Source organism: Miniopterus natalensis, chromosome 15, assembly GCF_054644295.1.
Source record: "Miniopterus natalensis isolate mMinNat1 chromosome 15, mMinNat1.hap1, whole genome shotgun sequence".
Lineage (NCBI taxonomy): Eukaryota > Metazoa > Chordata > Mammalia > Chiroptera > Miniopteridae > Miniopterus > Miniopterus natalensis.
Genome location: NC_142095.1, coordinates 41,012,224 through 41,038,326, shown reverse-complemented (window position 1 = coordinate 41,038,326; position 26,103 = coordinate 41,012,224). Strand labels below are relative to the sequence as shown.

General features: G+C 54.3%; 1 protein-coding gene across 1 annotated transcript in view; it reads left to right on the top strand.

The window, feature by feature from the left end:
- Window positions 1-17,080, top strand: part of FAM3D (FAM3 metabolism regulating signaling molecule D) — a 55,811-nt gene extending 38,731 nt beyond the window's left edge. Inside the window, exons 3-8 of the mRNA XM_087825137.1 lie at window positions 5,084-5,201; window positions 6,450-6,508; window positions 9,426-9,476; window positions 13,667-13,751; window positions 14,537-14,663; window positions 16,991-17,080. Of these exons, the coding sequence (XP_087681263.1) occupies window positions 5,084-5,201; window positions 6,450-6,508; window positions 9,426-9,476; window positions 13,667-13,751; window positions 14,537-14,663; window positions 16,991-17,080 (530 nt within the window). The remainder of the gene's footprint in view (window positions 1-5,083; window positions 5,202-6,449; window positions 6,509-9,425; window positions 9,477-13,666; window positions 13,752-14,536; window positions 14,664-16,990) is intronic.
- Window positions 17,081-26,103: the final 9,023 nt, after the last annotated feature.

Sequence of the window (26,103 nt, the reverse complement as noted above, 5' to 3'; positions counted from 1 at the left end):
AATAGGAGGTACTAAGTGTGTCAAGAGAATTGGGAATTAATTTATTCATAGACTTTCCCAAGCCACCATAGGGGCCCATAGCATAGAAATCAGGAAATTAAGAACTGATTTACCTGGCAAACTGGGCAGAGTCCTTTCAGGTGGGAGGGACCAACCCAATTCTAGTTTAAATATAATGGAATGTCTTGTGTCATAAAATTGGGGAGTCCATAGATATTGGGCTTCAAGTGTGGCTAGATCTAGGGGCCCCCACAAAGCCTCCAGAGTCTCTATGTCCTTGGGCTCTGCTTGCTGCCACTTAACCTCATTCCATGGGTAGCTTTATAAGGTAGGAGTGATGGCTACATCTCTCCAGATGCTCATCTTCTCGCTGAGCTGAAAGAAGCATTTCTCTCTCCCTCAAGGCATATATCAGCCCAGGGAAGGACTGTCCCAGGGGAATACAATATTATGACTGCTCCAGCAGGGGTCCCATCCTACTCCTGGAGTCCTGGAGGCAGGGGGAAGGGGCACTCCAGGATGAACAGCCCCCTGATGACCAAATAGAAAGTGTTTCAGTGTGAGGGTCCCCCAAAAAAGGAAAGTTCCCACCCCAAGAATGTCTGTGGCCACTGGGGGCCCTGCCCTCTAGGACTCACTGCCAGTATGTGGGACACTTAACATGGAACCCCAGAAATAACCAGAATACAGTGCACATGAGAAGTCAGGAAGTGACCACGGGCCCTAAGGCCCAGCGCGGACAGTCGGTGCTGGGGGAAGTCAGAAAGGGACACTCCCACATGCTGAGCAGCATGAGCCACGCCCTCCGGCCCTTCACTGAAGCTAGGTGCCAGGTGCTGGGCTGGACCCTCACAGCTTGACCCCACTGGATCTTCACAGACTGCGAGAGCAGGCGTGATGGCTCCCCTGTGAAGTCAAAGGAGCTCACACCCGGTCACACAGCCAGGAGCAGGGCTCAAACTCCGGTGGGTCTCACAACAGAGCCCCGCTTCTCTTTAACCATGAGAGAGTCATCTACGTGTGTTTCTGTGTGTCTGCATGCTCATGTGTACATGAGTGGACACGTGTGCCTTTGTATGTGTTAGTGCATCTGCATGTGTCTATGTACATGTACATGCTTGTGTTTGTGCATGTGTGTGCAGATATGTGTGTGTTTGCATGTATGTTTTGTGTGTGTGTACATGTGTGTTCATATTTGTATATGCTTGTATGTGCGTATATTTGTGTATGTGTTTGCGTGTGTGTTTGAAAGGGTATCAGCAGCAAGTGAGGAGGACTCCCAGATGAGATGGGACTTTTAGCTCATTTCAGCACCTGCCATGGGAGGGGGACTCTGCTCGGCCAGGCTGACACCACTCTCAGTTCCCTTCTTCCCACTCTCTAGCCCCCAGCCCCCAACCTCCATCCTGAAGGGAGGGCCCAAAGCCCCTTCTCTCTAACCAGATTCGGTCTTCTCTCCAACAGGTCAAAGGCCCAAGGAGACCCGTAAGTACCTCCCCTGCACCACTTTGCCTTAGAATGAGATGACCCAGGGTCTCCAGTCCCAGCCCTGCAGGTCCCAGAAAAATCTCCTTTTCCAGAACCTGTCTGGCTCTCTCCTCCCATAGCTCAATGTGTGTTCTGAAGCCCCTGAGCCCCGTGGCGATGACCCTTCTCAGGCTGATAAGAACAGCTCAGTTGTCCCCCTCCCTCAGTCCTCCCTCTGCAGTCTGGACTGTGCCTGTCCCTGCCTCACCTGTCTCAACACTTGGCCCAGCACCGCTGCCTCCCCCTCTCTAACTCCCCCCACCCACTGGGAGCTATGAAGGTGGGGGGGGTGCTTGTTATCACCATGGCAATGACCCTACGATTGGCTCATGGTTCCCACTTCAAAGAACCATACCAGTACCACGCGGGGCACTACAGGGGCCCCAGAGGAAGACAGAAGGGGGTGCTGACTATTTGTTGGGGTAGAAGTGCCAACTGTGCCAAGAGTGGTGGGGCAAAGTGTTCTGGGCTCCAGGAGGGCCACCCTTGCCAATGGGATGGGGTCAGGGAAGGAAGGCATCAGGGAGGAGGTGACTCTTCAGCTATTCCTTGTGGAAGCAGGAACAGCCTATGCAAAGGCCCAGAGGCAGGAATGCTGGGGCTCCAGTGGAGACCTTGACTGCAGAGTCAGGGACGTAAGGAGTGGAGAGTGGAGAGAGCACTGGGAGGGCAGGAATGCTGACACCTCCAAAGCTGGGCACTGCAGGTGTCTGAACAGCACGGACCCAGCTCCCCAGGTGCGGAGGAGGTGGAAGGGAGAGATAGTAATGATGATGATGATAGTTACAATAACGGAGTGCCTAATGTGTGCTGGACAATGTATTCAGAACTTCACAGGCACCTCATGCAATCCTCACCAGTCCTATGTAGGTGCTGTAATTATCCCCATTTCATAGATGAGGAAACTGAGGCTCAGAGAGGTGAACTCTCTTGGCCAAGGTGGAATGGGTCAACCTCCCCATCTAGTCCAAAGCCTTCCAAGAGGCAACACCACCATGCCTCCCCCTCCCCCTGACACATGGTGACCAAACAGGAATGCAGCTCCAGGAAAGGGATTTCACTTGATCCAAAGGCCTGGGAGGCCCGGTGCACTGTGGAATTACTGTAAAAATGAACACAAACCATTCACCCTACACCCGAACCCCAGCTACCTGAAGCCTCCTGAGTCATCCTCTGAATTGGAAACAGAGTCACAGCATCTTGGTGCTGAACAGACACTCAGGTGTCCTCTGCTGGGAAGGTGGCACATGCAGGGACACATGCTGCCTGCCTCCTTGCCCACTCCCATGGTAGGCATCACCCACCAACCCCAGCACTCCTCCCCTCCAAGCCCACAGGCGGCCTCTAATAGCAGATCATTGACATTAAGAGGCAACCTATTTGACACCCCTGATCTGCACCAACTGCCTCCTTTTACAGTTGCCGAAGGCAGAGAGGGAAATTCCTAGAGAGTTGCACAGCAGATTTCTGAGGAGCAGCCCAAGCTTCCTGGCCACATATCCCCAGCACTCAGTTTCATGCCCTGAACAACAGCACCTGGGCTCCCACAAGGGTTGGGCGCTGGTGGGGTGGCACTGAAGCCCAAACTCAGAGAGCAAATCCCCTGCCTCCCAGTGGCTGAGACTCCTGGGCGTCATCTCCTTCATCCCTCAGCTTGACTGTGAAGGCTGTATGGTCAGAAAATCAATTCTGGAAAAGCCTGTTTAAGCCGACCTGTTGACATGGGGTTTATCAGCCTTAGCTGCAGTTGATTAGGCTCCGGGCAAACTCTCGGGTGGTTCCCAAGGCCTGGAACACACCTCCAGCATAGATGAGCCCCTCTGGTCTTGAGAGTAAACAGGCGTCTCCATGATGGGGCACGTGGTCAGAGGTGGGGCTCCGAGGTTCATAAGAGAAGTGGACCCCTCCCCAGCCTCATCTCAGCCAGCCCTGCTGCCAGGGGCTGGGACCCTTGTGGAGGGTCCTGTCCCATCTCCAGCCCTCTCTCTGAGCCATGGGCCTGGACACCCACGCTCTCTGGAACAGCTCCTCAGGGTATCTCTCCTCCCAGCCCTCACTCTCTGGTGACCGTGTCCCTACTGAGCCGTGGATACACTCATTGGTTGGGTGTGCTGGAACTCAGGGTGAAGGGACAGAGAGCCTGGGACAGCCATCCACTCAGATCACCAGGGCTGCCCACTTAGCCAAGGGGACCAAAACCCAACAGAGTGTCCTGGCATGGGCTGCATTCACTCCTAAAAAGGGGCACCTTTTCCCACTTGGAAGTGCCACAGACATGCCAAGCCCTGCACCTGTGGGCAGTCCCCGCAGAGGGCCACTTTTTCCTGATTCTTATAGGGGCTCCCTATAGACTGGCAAGGGCCCTGGAGACGCCACTCATCCCTAACACATCCTCCCTCCCGCCTCCCGGCCTCGGCCCAACGCTCTGAGTGGTCATCAAATGAATGACTATGTCCTGCGTGCCTACTTTGTGCCAGGCACAGGAGCTATTGAAATGGTTTCACAAGATAATAAATATAAAGCACTTGTCCCACGCACAGCACACAGCAGACCCCCTGCCTATGCCACGTCTCTGAGGCCTGGGGGTTTGCCCCGAGCCCGCGTGGCCCGGCTCAGCTCAGCCACACCCGCCCAGGGGCTGGAAGGGAGGCGCTGCCCAACTACCACTTTCCCTCTGCAGGTAGATCTTCTCTAATTCATGTTTACCAGTCCTCCCTAATGCTACCTTCTCAACTGTCAGGGGGTGTTGAAAACATCCATTAGTATAAATTAGAACCTGCCAGGCTGAGGGCACAGCTGATGTCCCAGCTTGCAAAGAGCCCACAAAGACCGAATGGTTCAGCAGCTGTGTTTGGGGGTTCATCTTACATGTCTCCTCTTTCGTGGACCTCCTGGGTCAGCCCTGTGAGGGCCGTGTGGAGAGGACACAGGTCTTAACAGCAGCTGCAATAATCAGAGCTGCCACATACTGTGTCCTCAGTGGGTCCCAAGGACCGTACTAAGCACTGAGTGGGAGGCCCGACACTGCCTACCTGTTCCCTGTTGTATCCCAGGGTCCAGCCCACAGTAGGTGCTCAACAAATGAGTGATGACTGGGTGATAATAAGAAGAGCAGTCATTAGTAACCTGTGCGCATTTATTCCTCACAAGAGCCCAGTGGGGAAGCTGCCATAGTTATCCCATTTTACAGATAAGGAAGTTGAGGTGCGAGGAGGTTGAAGACTTGCCCAAGGGAGCCCACTGGTGAGAGACACTCCTACCCACCATGCTAGGGCCCCAGGAGATTGTCAACAGAGACCTCTCTGGAGGACAGGGAGTTCAAAAAGCTGTTGTAGCCCCAGAGAAAGGTTCTCAAGGGAATCTTTGCATCACGATGACTGACATTACTAACACTCATCACTCCCCATGCACTTACAGGGGCCTGCATTGAGTTGGGCACTGTGCTGGAGCTGGGGCTGGGGCTGGGGCTGGGGCTGGGACAGGAAGCCCAAAAATGAATTCTGGGGTGGCCCAACACACAGCTGCTGCCACCAAGTCTGGCCTGTTCCCTCCCCAGGGGTCATGAAGACCAAGTGTAACCTCAGTAAGTCCTGCCCTGCCAACTTCTTTGCATTTAAAATCTTCAGTGGGGCTGCCAACGTCGTGGGCCCCTCCATATGCTTCGAAGACCACATGTAAGTACCGGAGGAGCTCCTGTGTATTGTTTCATTCATTCATTCATTCATTCATTAACTAATTGAGAGACCTCGAGACCAACCCACACCTTCCACATGCTTCCTTTTGCTCCGGGTGGGTGAGCCACAAATAACAAAAATCCTAACAGCTTCTGTGCCTGCCAGCACCTGGCTAAGTGCTTACAGCACCTTCTCATTCAACCCCCCAGCACTCCCAGAGGTGAGGCTATGCTTATCCCCTCCATAAAGATGAGGAATCGAGGGTCAGGCAGGGTCACTCAGCTCACTGGTGGCAGAAGCAGGATTTGAACTCAGGTCTGTCTGACAGCCAAGCTGCCGGGCTTCCTAGGAAGAGAGATGTCTATGGGGAGGTTTCAAGATCAAGATCCAGACATCAAAGTCTGAATCCAGGAGGTACCAGGACATCCAGGTGCAAGAGAAAGACCTGGGTAGTTAAGGCCGTGGGACAGCAAGTTTCTCCTACAAAAGCCAGAGACAGGGGCTTTCGTCAGGATCCTGAACCTAACGCCTCCTTTCTTAGGCAGAGCAGGGACCTTAGTGGTTCACGTACCTAAAAGGCCAGAGACAGTGGCTTCAGGACCAGTTGCATCCGCGGGTTCCAGCCATGTCATCAGGGCTCCCTCTCACATGGTCTCAGCTCTACTCTCCTCTACCAAAGACAGGCCTCATGGTGTGGAAAGGAGGGGACCACAGTGGGGTCTGCACATTGGCCTCAGCCAGCACCCCACAGGGGAGAGAGCTTTCCATCCGAATTGCCCTGTGAAAGTCCTTAGGTGGCCTCTTTGGCTGCCTGGGTCGCATGGCTGTGCCTGGCCTGGCCTGGCACTGTGGCCAGAACAGAAACCCCTGGATTAAGATGGGGAAGGACAGTTTTCCCAAGGACACCAGAAGACAGGAGTGAGGATACTGGGTGGGCAGGGATAGTTGGGCTCCACGCGGGGATCCCAGACCCCACAGGACAGCAGCAGCATCCTGGGTTCTGCCTCCCGGCCTGGGGAGGAGGGCCGTCCTCGCCTCCACACCTCAGAGCCGACTGTTCTGGTCCAAACGAGCCATGAGGCCTCGGAGAATCCAGCCCACGGCCGGTGCCAGGGGGAAACAGATGGCCCAGTCCTACCACGGGCTTCCTGGCACCATGTGGGCCTCTCCAAGACCCAGAGTCTCGGAAGCCAAGTGCTCACTCCACGCTCGGGACTGACTGTCGTATTTTGTTTCTCTGTTCTGCAGGATCATGAGTCCTGTGAAGGACAACGTGGGCAGAGGCCTGAACATCGCCCTGGTGAACGGTGAGCTGCTGACCCACCCCTCAGACAGCCCCACTGGGGGGAGAGGAGGAGAGGTGTGCATTCACTCAGCCCGCATCAGTCACCCCCTGCCACGTCCCCTGGGCCACCCATAGCTTCAGGGGGAGGCCTGGCCGGCCTGTGGGAACAGAAGGTAAGAAGGACCCGGTCCTGCCACGGTCCTGGCCAGGCCCCTGCCTTGCGTGCCTGTCCCAGGAGGACACGCTTCTCCGTGAGGTTTAAACCAACACCCATGAGACCACAAGGGACAATCAAGGACAATATGTGACCAGGAGCTGAGTGCACATTTTCATCCATTTATTCAGCCACATTTGACAGCAGCTACAGCGGGCCAGGCCCTGCCCAGAGTGCTGGGGGGTCAGCCGCGAGCTCAGAGAACAGGCCCGGGCCTCAGAGCCCCCTTTGGGTAACCATGAATTTCACAAACAGTTGCAGTGTGGTGAGCGTCTGTGGAGAAAGAAGCACAGCTCTGAGGGCTGGGGCACAGAGCTGGGGCGGGGCAGTGGGGGAGGCGAGGTGATGGTCAGCTAAGGCCTGGAGGATGGCGGGAGGGGCCAGGAGAAAAGCGGGGAGGCTGCTTCGGGCAGGGGCCGCACTGGGCAGGGAGCAGGGAAGCGGGGAGGGAGGAGAGGGCTGGGGGCCACGCAGGGCCTTTCTGGCTGCCACACGGAGGAAGGCAGGGTGAGAGGCGAGGCTGGAGAGGCCAGCAGGGCCAGAGGATGAGGGGCTATGGGTCCTACCAGAAAGGGTGGGCTTGAGCAGAGGGCAGTGAGGAGCCTCAGAAAGGCTTTGAGCAGGGCATGAGGCCCAGCCCTGCATTCCAGAAACTTCTTTCCTGCTTAAAGCAAGGAGACTGGAGGCAGGAAGACCCAGGGGAGGCCTCAGCCTCACTGACCCTGCATCTCCAGCAAGCAGTGAATGGGAGGCCAACTGCAGGCCAAGCCTGAAACAGGGATGCATTTCAGGAGGGGCGGGCTTACAGGGTTCAAGTAAAGACCATGTGATCTGGCCCCGGCCAAGACCCTCCGCTCTGCCCTCAGCTCTTAGATGGGGAAGAAAGGCCATTTCCCTGGACCTAAGGGCCACTTCCTGGGACAAAGGTCAGGGCAGATGGGAAAAGGGTACAGTGGATACTCAGGAGAGAAAGGTCAAGCTTGTGTGTGGCATGTGACCATACTCCCGCACTTAGGGAGTGACAGGGTAGGGTTGGAGCCTCTGAGAGGAGCATTTCCCAGGAGCCGTGCCAGAGCAGGGTCAGAGGGCAGCCCTGGGCGACTTCCTGGGAGCTCGGGAAGGTGGGGCTGGGAGGGTAGGAGGCAAGAAGGGTGGGCCTTCTCCAAAGTCTTGAGGAGAGGAAGGCCTGATTCGCTCCACTGGTGGCCCCCTCCTGCAGGGAGGGCGTACAGCAGCTCGGGCTGGTCTCAGCACCCCTCGGGCTACAGAACTCTCTCGGGCCACAGCCGGCCTGGCTGCAACCTGCTGGGGTTCCCTTCCCAAGGTGGCCACTGCCCGAGAAGACCTCTCAAAGAGTCTCCGATGACACGGGCTCAAACCGGGGTCTCCTTCCTCATCCCTCACAAAGCCCAAAGATAAAAACAACCATCAACAATACTAAAAGCAAACATTTATTGAGCATTTACTATGTGCTAGGTGTTTCATTGAACCCCAGCACCATGCTAGAATGGCACCATGCTCATTTGGCCAAGGTTACACAGCCAATAGAGTCATCTAGATTTTAACCAGGGTCTGGCTGGCTCCAGGTCTTAATCACTCACCTGAACTACCTCCCTAGGCTAGAAAGGTCTCGGAGCATGAATGCAGCACCTACTGTATGCCAGCTCTGGGGAAGTCCAAGGAATCTCTCCTCGGGGTCAGGGCCCTCATCTGTACAATGAGCCAGAACGACAAAAAGATCGTTGAAGATTGGTGGTTTTTAACCTTCTAGGGAGCAGAGATGACTTTGAGAAACGGTTCAAACTGCATCTCCTCCCTCTAATTCCAGAAAAATCCGTGAGTGCTCATAATCTCAGTTTAACAGGTTCATACTCCCCCTTCCAAGAGGCCCAGGTGAAGTGCCCCGGGGGCTTGGACATTAGTGGCTGGAAGAATCCAGCAGGAGCTGCGATGTGAGCTCTCTCCCCCCCCCCCTCCACCCAGCGGGAAAGCTTCCACCACCCAGGCCCCAGGGTCTACCCTCTTCAGGAACCCAGACCGACTGGGGGCCGGGTTGTTGGGGGAGAGGGGACCGGTGGTGAGTGTGGGAACTGCCATCCCCTCTGCAACACCCCCATCTAGTGGCAGACAGTGAGAACTGCAATTTTCAATTCTCCTCCAGGACACCTGGTTCTCGGTCGGTCTTGGATGCTTTGCAAAACCCACAAAACACAATTGAAATTACTGAACTCAGGACACCGAGTGCGGTTCACCCCACCGAAAATCCCCTTCCCTTCAAGAGTCAGAGGACTCAAACTGCAGATTTCCGATCTGGGTGGGAATAACTACAGTTGTTATTTTCATCTGTATTTCGCAGCTAAATTGTGCCTTATATTCTATCTACCTTAAAATCTTCTTACTTAGTTCCCACAGCCCATTGATCAGATGCAAAAAATTGAGATCAAAATGCTAAGTCGTGCATTAGGAAGTGGTAAGGCAGAACATAGACCCAGATTGGTGGAATTCTGTTCGATTCCAGAGCCCCTCCTCCATTATGTTGTGCCTCTCAGATCAGGCCAGCAGTTACTGGGCACCTGCTTAGTCCTGCATGCTTTCTACAGGACCTGATCTTATTCCATCATCATTCTACATTTAGACCTTAGACTAAAAAGTACTCGTTTTCCACAAAATCACAGGCAGAATGACACATTACAGCAAATAACAGTTCTGCTCTCTCACTCCTTAGGAACCACGGGGACGGTGCTGAGACAGGACTTTTTCGACATGTACTCTGGAGGTAGGCGCCTCGGCTGGCAATGAGGTCACCAGTGGGCTGAGCTCCTTCCTGTGGCAAAGGAGCTATCGGGGAGCCTGGGGCTTGGCTCTCATTTCCAGACAACCAGAAAGAGGCATGGTGGGGTTCACATGGTCCTGCTGCCTTTGAAACGCTTTTCTGCTGTCTGCTGGGCTCTCCCAGATACAGATCCTGAGACAGGATTCAAGTGCCATGTTTTATTTGGAAGGAAGAAGAAGTGAGAGAAGTGAGACGGGAGGGAAAGCAGCCAGTGCAGTGTGTTATCAGGTGTTTGAACACTGCGAGTGATGAACTCAGGAGCCAATGTCAAGCACATGCCTCAGAGATATCCCTGAGGGGCAAGGAGCTGGGGGATCCCACCCCTAATTCCGTGGTACTTGCACTCTGGCCTGCCCCAGGGTACAAAGAAGGGTGCGGAGGCCAAAGAAGAGTTTCAGGCAAAGAAATGCTGGTGCCGGCAGTTAGAGGCCAGACGTGTGGAACTGACATGCTAGGGATGAGGTACATGGCCCAGTTTGCTCTGCTAGAAAAGGGTATTTTATTTTAAGGCCACAGGGGTCTTCAGCGGGCCTGAGGCCAGGACAAGCCCCCACCCCCACCCCCACCCCCACCCCACCCCCGGGCCCAGAAAGGACCGTTGTGAGACTCCAAGTTCTGTCTTTCTGCAGTGTCTTTTCTTCTCCCTGCACAGACATGCTTTCTGAGCTCCTCTGGGCACAGGCCACCCCTTAGGAAGTCACAGTCCTTGCCCAGGACACTGACCGACCTGGGCTAGAGGCCAGGACAACTAAGTTCCCACCAGCAGCTTCCTCACCCACCTGGCAAAGCTGAGGGTGGGCAGAACTCTGACCAAGCACTCCCTATATCTTCCAAAATATGGTGGAATTAGTCCCAGGCCCAGGAATGGCTCAGCAAGGAATGAAAAGTGGCAGGGTGGCCCTTTGCAGCCAGGCTGAGGTCTGGGCCCTACAAGGACTGATTTCCATGCGGACAGATGAATTCAGCTCATCCCACTTCTTGGAGCCCAGCTTGACTCAGTTTCTCTCCCATGTCCCTGCCATCACATGTCCAGCTGTGGGTCGGGCATCCCAGTGTGCTGAGCATGTGCCCACTCCACTTGCCCCAGCTCCTCCCACGGTGAAAGGGGCTCTGCTGCTGCCAATCAGCTGGCTTCCTTCTCCCCATCTTTGCCTCCACCTTCAGGGAAAACCTACCTTACTGCACCCACCCAAATACGTGAGCCCAAAAGGGGAGAAAACCACCAGGCAGCAGAGAGCAAGAAGCCTCAGAGGGGCTGAATGGGAACCTGCTGCCCAGAAGCCACAGCTGGGCCTGTTTGGAAGGTGATCTACAGCAGCACTCTCACAGATGGCAGCTGGGACCCTCCTGGGCCCAGGGCTTCATGATGGCCATCCTCCAGCCGCATCCCACCTCACAGGTGGGGCCTTCAGGCCAGGGATATGCCAACCTGGAGCCTGCCTTAGGGCCCACACAGGAGTCTTCAGGTGCGCCCCCCCAAGCTTCAGACACATCCCCAGGACCACGGGATGGCCAGGGGGAAGCTGATGCTGAAGGGGAGGGTGGCATGGATGGAGCTCACATGGGAAGACTGGTGTGTCTGCACGACTGCTTCTGGTTCAGGATAGAGCTGAAGACAGGCATGAGAAGAGGTGGGGCAGGCCATGGGCTGAGGGCCAGAGGTCTTCATTTGTCCTCTGTGTAGGACCCTGAAGATGTTCCGAGTGGCCTGGGACCAGGCTTATGGAAAAGGTCCAGTCTCTGGAGTCAGAGACTTGAGGCTGCATGACCTGAGGCAGGCGGCCCCTCTTGAACCTCAGTTTCATCATCTATGAATTAGAGGTGGCCACAGTGTCCACTTAATAAGATTGATGTGAGACTGAAATAACTTGCAATGATGGGTGAAAAGGGCCAGCCTGGCTGGTGGAGGGGCCAGGGAAGCTCAGTCTCGTCCCTTGTTTCCCCCCCTCCCTCACTCTATCCACGTGACTCAGAAGCAAAGAAGTCATCTGTCACAATGAGAAGGGAAAAGATAATTTAAAAGATGAAATTAAGTTTTATAATGTCTTATTATGAACTTGGATGTAGCCATGGCTGATGGGGAACCAGAAACAGAATCATGCTGAGAACAAGTGACACCTTCCCACATGAGACAGAGAGGACAGACAGTGAGTTCTTAAAGTGGGGGGATAGTGAATAGAAGTCACCCTTCATTTTTTCCAAACATCTACTGTCCACCCCAGACAAGAGCCAGATCTTGATACTAGCTAATGAATGAAGCTACTTTCAGAACTCATTTTCTTATCTCAGGAGCTCAGGGGCCATTTCACTAACAGAGGCACTGTGGCTGTTGACTGGAGGCCTCTGTGTGACTGAACTGTCCGGTGGCACCCCTGCTTGGGCGACGTGATTCTTCCCCTCCATCCAAGACATCCCCACAGAATACTAAGAATCAGGGCAGGTGAGTGGGAGAGTGGCCTCTGGGCAGGCAGTCACCTAGGCCCAGAACTTAGAGGAAACTCATGCTTGATTTGATGTTCTGCCATCACAGTCTTGAAATTCGTAATAATTTTTTAACAAAAGGCCCCATATTCTCATTTTGCACCGGCCAAAAATTGTGTAACCTATCCTGCTAACAATTATAATCCCATTATAGTGTACTGACTATATGCCCAGAGCCATTGTCACATTTGATCTTTACAAAAATGCTATGAGCAGGGCTATTAATTTTCTTCATTTGGCAGCTGTAGCCCCTGCTTTAACCCACTAGGCCAGTCTTGCCCATATGTCAACCACTCAAGAGCCCCCAGCACAAGTTACACTATATCCAGAGAAACATCTGCATTGTTGGAATTGTCTCACTTTTTTAATCTAAATAAGTATATCCTAAAAGGAAATTATATCATTGCCCCAACAAGAAAGCCATTATTGCTTTTTTTGGTCATAAAAATAAGAACAATGGAAACAAATCAGTGTCCTGCAAGGGAACTGATGCCCCTCCCCCATGCCTAGGCCTGCTCTCTGTAAATGCAGAGATTTCACAGTGCAGGGAGGCGTTAAAGCTGCAAATAGAGCCTCGCCCCTTGACGTAAGCTGGAGAGTTGTAGGAGCCTAAGTTCTCTCCCAGTGACCCCAGTTACTTGCAGCCCAGTGGGCGTGCCCTCGGAAGAAACTGAAAACACTAATTCGAAAAGACATACGCACCCTTAGGCTCATGGCAGCATTATTTACAGCCAAGATATAGAAGCAACTTAGGTGTCCGTTACTGGATGAACAGATAAAGAAGATGTGGCACATATGTATACTGGAATATTACTCAGCCACAAAAAAGAATGAAATCTTACCGTTTGTGACAACATGGACGGACCTACAGGATATTATGCTCAATGAAATGAGTCAGGCAGAGAACAAATACCGTATGGCTTCACTTATATGTGGAATCTAAAACAAAACAGAAACAGACTCACAGGCACAGACAAGCTGATGGTTGCCAGAGGGGGGGGGGGGTGAAGAGGTGCAGGGGAAGAAGACGTACAAACTTCCAGTCGCAAAATAAATAAGTCACAGGCATGCGACGCGCAGCACAAGGAATATAGTCAGTGATATTGTAGTAACTTTGTGCAGTGACAGATGGTTACTAGACTTATTGTGGTATCACTTCATAAGGTGAAAGAAATGTCAAATCATTGTTTTACATATGAAACTAATATAATATTATATGTTAACTCTGCTTTAATTTTTAAAAATAAAGAAAATCAGCACAGACAAGCTAGGCTCTTAACCAGTGTAGAAAGGGGTGTAGGGGGCCGTGCAAAGAGCCCCGAGCTCCTGAGAGATGGCTGAGCTCCGTGGCCCCTGGGTGAAGGTCCCCAGTGGCCCTTAGACCACTAGCTCTCACCGCGCGCTGCGCGTCAGGATCCCCTGGGGAACTTTCAAATTCCATAGCCTGCCCCAGACACCGAACAGGCATGCCCTGGCCCGTCAGTGCTGAGCTCCACCCCAGGATGCCACCTCCTGCCGGGCCCGGGCCGCAGATGGAGCTTGTCACCAGCCTGCCTGGACCGTTCCCAGATCATCAGGGTGGCAGGAGGGAATGAGAGTGGCCAGCGGTCCTTCCCCGAGTGACTAGCACCTTGCTTTCCTTCCTCCCCCAGATCCTACGCCCCTGGTGAAATTCCTTAAAGAAATTCCAGAGGAAGCGCTGGTGCTAGTGGCCTCTTTCGATGACCCGGGGACCAAGTAAGTGGGAACCTCCCCCTGCTGGCCAGGGGGAGAAGGGAGCCAAATGCTTCCAAACCCTCCATGCCCTTCCTTGCTCCCTGCCAGCCCCATCTTCTGGCAACTTCTCCTCAGGAACTAGCCAGACAAGTGCACAAAGAGATGGTCTAAGAGGGTCGTTGCAGCCTTGGTTACAATAGTGACAAACTGGACACACTTCCCCCGTCCAACATAGCTGACTAGCTACAGAAATCATGGCATATGGTGACATGTGACATATTTCTGTATATACCTAAGAGGATATATTGCATCAAAAACGGTGATGTAGAAAATATTCAAGGACATGGCAGAATACTCATCCTTCAGTGGTTTTTATTTTATTTTTTATTACAGTTTGTGTTCAACACTATTTTGTATTAGTTTCAGGTGGCCATCCTTTAGTATTAAGTAGGGGGGGAAAAGCAGGTTACAAAAGAGTTGGTATGATCCCACCATACATGGGGGGAAAGACATGCAGAAAATGTTAAAATGTTACAATGGTGGTGTCAAGGGGGTGAGGCTCTAAGTCAGTCTTAGTGACTTCGTGATGTTCCATATTTTCTGTATTACATTTGTAAACAGAAGCGAAAGCATTCTCACCCCCTCCAGCTCCCTCCGAGTGGCTTTCGGAGAGGCGTCCCGGCCCCACCGCCCTGTTCCTCCCGGCGACTCCGCGGCCTGTGCTGCGTGCGGCGAAGGGGCGGGAGTGCTTCCGGAGCCCGCCGTGTCCCATCCCGCAGCCTGACCGTCCTCTCTGTCCTCTGCAGAATGACTGATGAAATCAGGGAGCTCTTCTCCAACTTGGGCAGTTCCTACGCGAAGAAGCTGGGCTTCCGGGACAGCTGGGTCTTCTTAGGGGCCAGAGACATCAAGAGTAAAAGCCCCTTTGAGCAGGTGGGTTCCCAGAGGCCTCCCCATCCCAGTGAATGGGGGCGGGGGGGATGCCAGGGATGGATGGACAAGGACTGGGGTGGCTTGGGAAGGACACACAGGGTAGTGTGGGGAAGGCCACCTGGCCGTCACCCACCCCGGAGGTCAGGGTGGCCTCACTGGCTAATCCCCCAGCAGGAGTGGCCTTGGCTATTTGGCCAGAATATATATAAATGCACAGATACGTGGGTGAGCACCAGACAGGAGGAACAGGGGGAAAGAAAGGCTAGGGGTGAGGCATGGAAGAGAAATAGCTGTAGAGCTGAAGCCTGCGTGCTGGGGGAGGGGGCCCAGAGCAGGGGTCAGGATGCCTGGCTTTCGGTCCCACCTTAGCCAGATACCCAGAGGTGGGGTTTGAGGAGCGCTCACAGGAGGAAGGGGGGTCAACAGAGGGTGGGAGCCTCCAGGAAAATGCTTCATCTCTCCTGTCCGAGGCAGCCCCCGTCTGTGCATCCCCAGCTCAGAGCAATTAATTCTAAAACCTGAGGGAACCAGCCAGGCCTTCCCCGGTGGTGATGAGAAGTTTCAGCTCTGCCCGGATCCACAGCAAGGAGCTCAGGTCAATGATTCAGACACGCAGCCCTACTGAGGGACATGGACTCGGTCCTGAAGGCAGCGGGGAGCCATGGGAAGCTTAAGAGGAAGAGTGACCACAGAAGATTGGTAATAAGAATCTGGCATTTGGCAAGTGCTTGCTCTGTGCAGGCACCCGGGGCAAGGTCCCTGCAAGGTCCTGTTTAATATCCACCATGAACTAGGTACGGTAATCATCCCATTTCACAGAGGAGAATCCAGAGCCTTGGAGAGGCTTTAACCTGGTGCTCGGGTCTCAGCGATGCAGGTAGATTCCTCATGCAGGTCTGCTGCCCCCACAAAGATTTCTGTCCTGACTCCTGAAGAACGCTGCCCCGGCTGAGCATGGAGAGCACTGCGGAAGGGGAACCTCCAGAAGGCCGGGGGGAGGCGCTGCAGGGGTCAGACACCAGGCCAGCAGCCTGGGGGGCCGGGGCTGGGAGGCAGAGCAAGGGCAGGGGCAAGAGGCCAAGTGCTTAAAGGCCAGGGAAGGGGGCCAGGGAGGGCACCGCGATGGGGCTGCAGGTTTTTGCTTTGTCTGGAAAATGTGGGCCTGGTTTGTATGCATGTGCTTCTAAGAGAACGTATTCAGGTAACTAGAAGTGACTTTTAAGAAATAAGAAATAGTAAAAAAGTAGCTTGTGCTGGAGGTGAAAGGGAGAGGACCCCCTGTCTGTGCTCTCTGGGTGGAGAACACAGGGGCAGGGGCAGGGCCAGGGTCTCCCCGACGTCCCTGAGAGAGTCCCCTGTGCGGGGGGAGGTGGGGGGAGGACTTTCTGGGAAGATGCAGGGCAGGCGCTGTTCTTCCCAAAGCACAGCTTCCAGGCCCGTCAAAACTAGGCCAAGACAGCAAGGAGGAAGCGCATCAGTGGAGGAAAGTCAGTGCCATTCTTTATCTGAAATTTATGATCAGCTGACCAGGACCCATCCCCAAAAATGAGCCAGAGACCACAACGCGATGAAAACCATGGTGTCATTTGTTCCCACACGTGGGAAACTGGGTTTCAGAGAAGCAGCCTCTAGACTCTGTTCTTTCTCCCGAAGGGTTAGCCACAATTATTCCAGCCGTAGATTTTGCCATTTACACTTTTTCTCCCAAAAACTAAGCCTGGGCCTTTTAAACGCAATCTTAACTGATTTTATCCCCTTTGTGTGTTTATCATTTATATGAATTAATATTGCACAGTGGTTCCACCACATACCAGCTGGGTGGCCATAAGCAGTTACTTTGGCCCCATGTGCCTCAGTTTCCCCATCCGTGTAACAGGGTGATAATAGTATGCACTTCTTAGGGCTACTCTGAAGATTAAATACATAAGGCACCTTGTGCCTGGCACAGAGCAAGCAATCAGTAATTGCTAAGATGCTTTTTTATTGTTGTTATTATTATTTTGGATATGCTAGAGGAGCTGCTGGAGAATTTGAGAGAGGGGCTAAGCTCTGCAGCCACAGTCCACTCTTGGTGTCCCCACCACCAACCACCACTCCATGACATGCAGTGGCTAGGCTCTGATCCCATCTCTGAAGCCTTGGGCAAGTTGCATCCCCTCTGAGCCTTAGTTGGCCTCTCTGTGAAACGGGCTAGTAATATCCAGCACCGCCCCCCATGGGGCAGGGGTGGGAAAGCCTTTAGGTTTTAAAGCACAACGCTAACGCAGGGGTGGGCTCCGAACAGCCTCCCCCATTATCTCTCTCTCTCCCCCCCTCTCGCACCCTAGTTCTTGAAGAACACCCCCAGCAAGAACAAATACGAGGGCTGGCCAGAGCTGCTGGAGCTGGAGGGCTGTGTGCCCCGGAAGGTGTTTTAGGGCTGCTGGGGCTCCCCGTGGGCGGCCGTGAGCTGGACTGGATGGAGCCGAAGGACGGCGGAGGACAAGGGACCGTTGTGGCAGCACCAAGGGCTGAGGGTCCCCGCGCCCTCTGCGAGCTTCCCCTCTCCGGGAACGAAAGCCCCCGCGGGCTGAGGCAGCTGTCCCACCTGGAGGGGGCCGGCCTCAGAGGGTCCCTCGCCGTGGGTGGCGAGAGCAGGTGCGCTTCCCCTCGGGAACTCTGGCTGTCGCCCCGAGGGAGGGCGCACTGCGCGCACGGGACAGAATTAAACTGCTTGCTCACGTTGAATGAACTTCCTGACCACTCAGTGCGCAGCGTTTCTCCCCGGGATGGAAATGGTCTAGCCAGGGGTTACTTGGGCTCCAAGTTCGGACAGGTCAGTGACTGCAGCCAGAAAGGAGGTCGATTCCTTCGGGGTTTCCGTTTGGGCGTGAAAGAAGCCGTGGGTCCCAGCCCCGGGTGGAGGCCCACAGGCACAGAGCCAGGGCTGGGCGCAGTCAGCACCGCACCTGCCCTTCGAACGAAAGCTGGAGAGGACAGGGCAGTGGGGGCGTCGGGCAGAGGCCGAGAGACTAGCCAAGTGCCCCGGGAGCAGCCCCTGAGATTTACTTGGGGATGATTCTAGAAAACACCAACGAGGGGTGGGGAAGCAAGGCGAGGAAGGGGAGCCGCTAAAGGGTGTGCGGGAGACAGCGGAGCTAACCCCCGGGCTCCCCAGGGATGTCCTAGTCGGTCAGGGAGCTGGGATCCTAATGCACCCCCCCATCAGTCATTGTTGGGGGGCGGCTAGTGTCGGGCCCCTGTGCATTCCTGGACACTCTCCTCTGCCCTTCCCCACATAGGGAAGAGGGGTCATCGTGGCTTCATAAGGAGTCCTTAGCCCAGCGACGTCGACACCAGCCACTGGAGCCCACTGACGTGATGAGGCCCAAGAGATACGGTGCTGAGACCCCACCCGGTGTCTCTGGGAAGGGCCAGGGGACCCTAGACCAAGTCCTGGGAGGAGAAAGCACTGGCACAAGGCTCCTGGGGCGTGTGCCAGGAAGACTGCAAGTTCCTGGAGAAGATGCCCACGCCCCAAGCGCAAATGCCCTGAGCAGTGGAAGGCAGAAGCCGAAGTCCTGCGCACTCCTGCGGTGTGGGCTCCCAGGTCCCCAGCCCTGGGGACAGGCAGGCTTGTGCCGAGGGAGCCTGGGGTAAGGAAAGGCAGAGCGTGGGAGGCTTTGACACGGCACGAAGGGCTGGGACGTGGGCTGCAGTTGCAGTGGGGTCAAGACTAATAAGAAAAGCCTGATGGATGGCTTTGAGCAGGCTTGGCCGAGGAAGGAGCCCAGCAGCCACTGGCCAGTTCCATGGTCCCCTCCTCCCCCAACCACTTGGAGATCACACTCAGGGATTAAAGAGGGGTGTTGCTGGCAGCCCCAACTAACCACTTACACAGACACCCACATCGGTATCATGCTTGGCAGCTTCACATAGGCAAACAAATTTGCCCCATTCTTCCCATTTTGTTCCAAGTGACCATACAGGACAAAGACTCCCACCAAACCCCAACACCCTCCTTCCAGACCCTCAGGACTAACTGAGTAAAACTGCGCGGGGGGCTTCCACAGGCCGAGGACCCTGACCCAGCCGCTCTTTCTCTCAGCTGACTCACTTGCTCAAACCTGTAGTCACCCACCACAGCGCCGCAGCTGAACAGAGAGGCCAGCCGGCCTGGCTCTGAGCACGGGCCCTGCCACTCGCCAGCCGGGCCAGCAGGTCACGTCACCCGTCTGAGCCATAGTTCCCCCTTTGGTAATTGGGAGATTATATCAGTTCCTCCAGGGCTCATAGGCATGAAATATGATAAAATAGCCACTTCACCAAAAGTTGTCAAAAAAGAGAAATAGATAAATTGAAAACATCTGACCAGATACCCACTCTGGAACGAAGGTGGCAGGAAGCTTCCTTTATTACCATAACTACCTCTGTATGTTTGAATTTTTTTCTTTACAACAAGCAAGAATACCTTATAAAATTAAAAGAGAACCGTAAGGATTGCTAATGTGACTTCATAGCCAGGAACCAGGCAAAGCTCTTGGCGGTGCTGTTACCGGGACCCAGTGTTGTTTCTGAGTTCATCTGTCTGCGCGCACTGTTCAAAGAAGTGCCCGAGCAGGTGTCTGCAAGATAGAAAGAAAAATAGTTTAATTTTTCATTGGCCAATATGGAGATGGGAGCTTATGTTCTAAAGACCTGACAGCACTTTACAGAAGACTGAAAAATGTCAATGGCATGAACCAGAGAATTGGGCAAAGGGTCTCCTGGGGCAAAGGCTCTCTTTGGGAGCTTGGAAAGGCAACTGTTGCTCAGACTGGTTAGTCTTCGCTCTTCAGAAGACTGCCCTCGGGCTACTGGCACCTCCTTGGTTCACAGGTGCGAAGAGAAAGGCCAGGAAGTGCCAGAGCTTAATTCACCCCAGGGTGGGCCATAGCTGACTGCCAGGCTGGGACTGTGAACACCCAGCTCCCCACTGGAGTGGGACAAACATGAGGTGTGACTTACACTGCGTGGTTCCTCCTGGGATCAGACTGAAGCTGGGACTTGGCCTGAAAGCCCTCCTTTGCTTATTGCTTCCCTTCCCCCATCCTGCAGCCCCACTCCCTTAGCCATGTCCTCCGGGACCAGTCCTTAGTAAATCACCTTCCCAAGAATCCTACCCCCAAAGTCGGCTTCTGGGAGACCCATCCTCTCAGAGGCAGTGGGCATGGCCCTCTGGCTGGGGCTGAGCACGGGCCTGGGCTAGGAGACAAGACCACCAGTCTTGCAGGAATTGTCATTAAAAGGCCAGCTCTCGATAACAAGAAGCTCAGAGTGAAGAAGCTGCACTTGCCATGGAGCTTGTGGGAGAGGCCACTTGCTGCTGCTCGCTGGGGACCATGAGGCTGGGACAGCAGGCCATGCACCTCCCTCTGCCCCCTCCCCGACTGGGGCAGGGCTCAGCAGCTCATCCTCCAGATGGGGCTACGGAAAAGGAGCCTGACAGGCCATCAGCTGTACCACCAAAACCCACCAGGGAGACAGCGCTCTAGAGCCAGCCCCCCCACCCCACCCCAGCCCCCCTGGGTGGGCATGCAAAGTGGCCAGCATCTGTCAGACTCTCAACATCATTTCCAGGGCACTATAGGGACCCCAAGTTAGCTCAGGAATGGGGCAGGTCAGAGTCCAAGAAAATGGCTGTAGAGAGTTGTCTATATCATTGAGTCTATTACCCACTAAAGCCAGTTTCCTCACGTGACAGTTGCTACTCACCTGCTCTGTGTTAGCAACTAGGTAGGCCCTGGAGATCCTGCAGCAAAGAAAACCAGGCACAGTGCCTGCTCATAGTCTGGGGTGCAGAGCACAGGTCAAGAAGCAGCATGGCTTAATAAGGGCCATATTGGGAAAAAAGCTGCAGAATCAGGGAAGGCATCCTGGAGGAAGCTTTGGGAATGTATAGGAGTTCGCCAGGCAAAGATGGGAAGGAGTGTGCCAGGCAAGGGAACAGCATGAACAAGGCCTGGAAGGGCAGTGGGCAGGTGATAAGGGCTGAGTGGGCAGGAATGAGAGCCTGAAAGGCCTTGTGGGCTGGGCAAGGGGGCTTAGACTTAGTCCAGGAGCCACAAGGACACACAGAGATTTAAGCTGGGGAACGGCATGATCAGATTTGCAGTTTTAAAAAAATTCCTCCTGGCTGCTGTGTGAAGAAGACAGTAGAGGTAGGAAGGCCAGTGAGGAGGCTGGCCTATCCAGGGAGAGAGGGTGGGGGTAGGGGCCAGGAGATGGCATGAGGACCAGTCCTAGGGATACAGGAAGTGAAATGGACAAGGCTTGGGGACTGATTTTCGCATCATCAGGGAAAACAAGCCTTCAGGAGCCTCTGCAAGCTACTCATGCCTCTGCATGTGGGGCTTGTGTTTCCCTACCCACCCCTGGTCAACATGCCTTTCCTCTCTGCCAGGGGAGTGGGGGTGAGCGATGGGGGTGTATCTATCTGTTCCCTCAGTCACACCAAGCCCCTTCCAGAGGCTGTAATTCTGGTCTTTGCCAGTAGGTGGGAGCCCAAGATAGAAAGGGAAGGGTGGCCAGCTTTCCTGTGCCCACCCAGTTTTCAGGAAAGGTTTTGTGCTTAAAGGATTCGTTACCTTGAGCTTGCCCATGGGCTGCGGATTTACCATCACTGTTATTAACGGCATCATAACTGCAGCACCTGACTTCCATGGAGAATTGCTGTTATCCAAAGACGCTCTGTGCAGAGTTTTACATTAATTACTTCATTTCATCCTCACAGCCCCTTGGGGTAGGGGCCATTGATATCCCCTTTACACAGGAGCAAAATGAGGCTCAGAGAGGTCAAGCAACTTGTCCAAAGTCACACAGCTAAGGAGCCTCAGAAAAAGGATTGCAATCCCAGTCACTCTCCATCTCTACAGGAAACAGACTTTTCAAAAACACTTGCCCTAAAATATTGATCCCTCACCAGCACCGCCTCCTTCCCTCCCTCCCCTCCTCTTCTTCCTCCTGAATGCCTCTGAGGACATTGAAAAGTGCTCAGAATCTCTCAGTACCCACCACCCCTGCTTTGGGAGAGGTAGAAAGTGCGCAACTTTGAGAGATCTGGAACTCCTCTTCAAACCCCTCCCACATTCTCCAAGCTGGCTTCCTTCTACAAAGCTATGGGTCAAAAAGGAGCAGAGCTTTATCCCCATTTTGCAGATGGAGAAAGAGAGGCCAAGAGCTGTGCTTGGGCCACACAGTGAAACAAGGCAAAGCTGGACCTAGAACACCTGGTCCTTGACCCTTCACCACCAACCCTGTGCCAGGCCCTAGGCCAGGCTCCAAGGCCACCCCACCCCCATTTTTCCTGCCCATGGCATGGCGTCAAATGTTGCATTTCAGGCTCACATCTTGCCAAGGCCAGGCTTCAAACTTTCAACCAATCGAAGGCCCCAGTCAACCCAGATTTCAGTGCGGCTCATAAGTCATATTTCAGCAAGACTCCAAGCAGGTGGGGGAGGGAATTAATAAATGTGTAAAATTCTTTTTATCTCCTCCCAAGAGCCAAGCTGGTGGATACTTTTGGGATGGCTGCCAAAGAAGCTTGATTTCAGGGTTGACTTGTTGCATTTTTACTGCTCTGGCCGCCTGCCTGTTTAGTCATTGCCCTTCACTATTTGGGGGATGCTTTTCTTACTATAGGAAATCAGGAGCTGTGCCCCAGCCATGACTGGAACAGACAGGAAAGGAACAGGGAACAGCAGCAGCAGGGGCTGGACCCAGGGGAAGAGGCGGAAGGAAGAAGCCACATTTTTGCTCGGCTGGAGGGGCCAAGGGTATTGAGGGAAACACAGCAACAACAATAACAACAGTATTAATAATTGTCATGCAGGGAGCGCTTGCGCTGAGCAGGGGCTGTGTTAAGCACTCCCCATACTTAGACTGCTTTATTTAATCTACCACCATCTTTTCATTCGCTCCACAATATTTACTGAGCGGCTGCACTGTGCCAAGCATTATTCTAGACCCAGGGGCAACCTGATGAACAAGACAAACCAGAGCCAGTCTTTGTGAAACTGCCACTGCTGGTGGGGAAGACAGACAATAAACACAGATGTCATTTCAGTTGCCGGAAAATGCTGTGAAAAAAAATAATAAAAAGAAAGCCTGGGAAGCTGCTTGGCATAGGGGGTCAGGGAAAGCTTCTCTGAGGAGGTGATAAGGGAGCTTAAAAACAGAAAGGAAAGAAGTATGCAGTTTTCAAAAAATGGAGTCAAGGGAGAGAGATGGCAGAGAGAACAGCAAGTGCAAAGATCCTGGGGCAGGGGTCAAGATGGTGCGATCCAGGAACTGTGAGGGAGAAAGGTAAGAGCAAAATGAGGCCCGAGGGGCAAGCAAGACTTGACACGTTATGTATGCACCACGATCATCTTGTGAACCTTGGGGATGTCACTCCACGGGCAAAGCTGGACCTACTGTGCCTGATCCTTGACCCTCTACCACCAACAGCCATTTCACAAGTCATCAGGACTTCCTCCAGGCCAGGCACTGTGCCAGAAGAAAGGGAAGGGTGCCAAGTTTTCCCCCACCTACCCGCCCAGCTCTTGGGAAAGCTGTTGTGCTTAATGGATTGGTTACCCGGGACTTGCCCATGGGCAGAGGATTTATCAACAGTGCTATTAACAGCGTCATAACTGCAGCACCTGACTTCTATGGAGAATTGCTGTGGTCCAAGACTCTCTGTGAAGAGTTTTACATGAATCACTGCATTGCATCCGTTATGACTCTTTGGTCAAGAGGAAGATTATAAAACAGTGAATGGCACCATCTGATTTATGCTTTAACAAAACGACGGCTGCAGCTACAAACGCCTCCCCTTTCAGGCCTCAGAGCAGCCCTGTGCCATATGATTGCCTGACCCCACAGATGAAGAAACTGAGGCTCCCAGGTCCAGTCATGCACCCTGGCTCACAGACTGTGAGAAACAGAGCTGCGACCAATGGGATTCCAGCCTTCATCTCGCCCCATGTTGGCGACAAAGAGAAGGAAGGGGCTGGCGAGTGCGGAGGAGGGGACTGCCAGGGGTACTTTGAGAACTTGGCCCCTGGCCTGGAATCTGGCCTCCAGATATTTTCCTGGCCTGAGCTCAGCCAGCCGCCCTGCAGCCCTCCCCGCGGGGACCGCTGCCCTGAATGGAGTACTCTGCCCTGGGACAGCCCGGCCACAAGTGTCTTCAAAGATCTATTATTAATGGGCTGTCCAGCCGGGGCTTTACTTCCCCACACAAGCCCGCCGAGCCCCTGCCCCAGCTCCCCACGCAGACTCCGCTGTCTGGGCCCTGGCTGCTGAGCGGTGCCCGCCTGCAAGAAGGCCAAGTCCTGCCCGCTGGGCCGCCCAGGTGTCACCCGCTGCTCCGGAGCTGCTGGCTGCACCCTGAGAGGACTGCTTTGCCTCTCCCCGACCCCGGCTGCCTCAGTTTCCTTCCCGAGAGAGGCAGGGGTCTAGGGGGTGACGAGCCACAGAAACCCCAGGAGGGCTCGTGGGCCGCCTGGGGCCACCGGGCCCCCTGTCAAGATCAATCACCCTAAGCCTGGGTGAGGAGCGCCGGGCTCAGGAGCAGCTGTGAAAGCACCTGTGCGCCAGAGGAGCATGAGCCGTGGGAGGCCTGGGGGCCCTGGCCCAGGGAACCCCTGGGGCCTGGGCTCCTAAGATCAGCGCCAGCAGGAAGGACGCCAGCCCAGCCCCCGAGGCCCACCCAGGCCTGGTGCCCACTTCATGCCATGGGAGCGACTCAGGGGAAGAAGGTAGGAGCCCCCAAGGGTCCTTTGGGGCCCTGGACACGGGGAGGGAGACTGGGTCGGCCAGGTGGGAGCCTTCACACACCCACCTGCCACCTCCTTGGAGCCTCTGCCAGGCACTGCCCACGGGTCTCCTTCCCTGAGCTCACAGCCAAGATCTGCATCTAGAAACCTGGCTGGGGCTCAGGGCAAGGCCGGTGACTGACCTTTCCATCTCTGGAACAGACCTGGGGACCCCCCGATCTCTCAGCACCTCGCTCTTATACACACGGCTCTGCCTCCCGGCATGCCCCCTGACCCCCCTCCTCATGTCCCGGGGGCATGTCGGTACAGGTGAACGCAGGGGCGAGATAAAGAATAAGGATCATTATGATCAAGTCGGCTAACCGGTTGTTACCAGATATAGGGCTGTGGGCAAGTTATAGAAGCTTTCTCTAACTCATTTCCTCATCTGTAAAACGGGGAAAATAGTAGTCTCCATCTCATAAATGAAAATATGTAAAGTGTTTGAAACCGCTCCCGGCACGTAGTGGGCTGAGTGTAGACCATACTCTGTTATTATTAGAATGCTCTTCACATTATTATCCAGCACCTTCTAACTCTGGGCTCTGGGTTGGGGGTCTGTAGAAAGCACAGCCAGCGCCGTGTTTCTGAGACTGTGGTCTGTAGATGCCCTGCCCCCCAACACTGGAGAGGAGGCGTGGGAGGCGCTGACCTCGGCCTCGGGTACCAGCTCTCCGGGGAACCTCGTTCATGCTCACAGCCCACACGGGCCCGGGGCTGGGACTCCAGCGTGTGGGCAGGCTGCCCAGGTCCCAGCTCCTCCATCTTCCTCTTGTGAGGAACTGAACCCCCTGGATCAGCTCCAGGTCTGTAAGTGGGGCTGGTACCACCTCGTGGGAGACTCAATGAGATGATGCTGGAAAAGGGCTTAGCGAGCTGCCTGACACCCCAAGGGCCCCAATAAACAAGGCTCTAATCTTCAAACAACCCATGAGGACCTAGTACATTAAAGTTAGGGAACAGCTGGGCGGGGGGGGGGGGGGGCGCTTTTGGCCCTGTTCTTCTTGAGTCCAAACTTCCTGCCAACCCAACGCATCCCACATGTTTTAAACTTAAAGTAAAACACATCATGGCCCTGGCCGGTTTGACTCAGTGGTTAGAGCGTCGGCCCAGGGACTGAAGGGTCCCAGGCTCGATTCCGGTCAATGGCACGTACCTCGGCTGCAGGTTCAATCTCCAGCCCCAGTTCAGGTGCGTGCAGGAGGCAACCAATCGATGTGTCTCCCTCACATCAATGTTTCTCTCTCTCTCCCTTCCACTCTTTCTGAGAAACAATGGAAAAAATATCCTCGGGTGAGCATTAAAAAGAAAACAAAACACATCATGGACCCCCACATGAAAGAAGTTCTCTGGACCTCGGTTTCCCCATTTGCAATATGAGGGTGGTGGACCAGATAACAGCTAGGGGCCTCCTAGTGCTGGTCTCTGCTCCTGCTCCCTCAGCAGCTCCCAGCTTCACTTTCCTAACAGCTTAACGCCCTGGGGCTGTCACTTCCCCCTCACAGTGCTCACTCCTGCCTACAGGGGCCAGTGTGGGGCACCTGCAGTCAGGCGGGTAGATTATCTGACTCAGCCCCACTGGGAGTCCCAGAGCTGCCTTCCCAGCCAAATGCCAGCCCTCG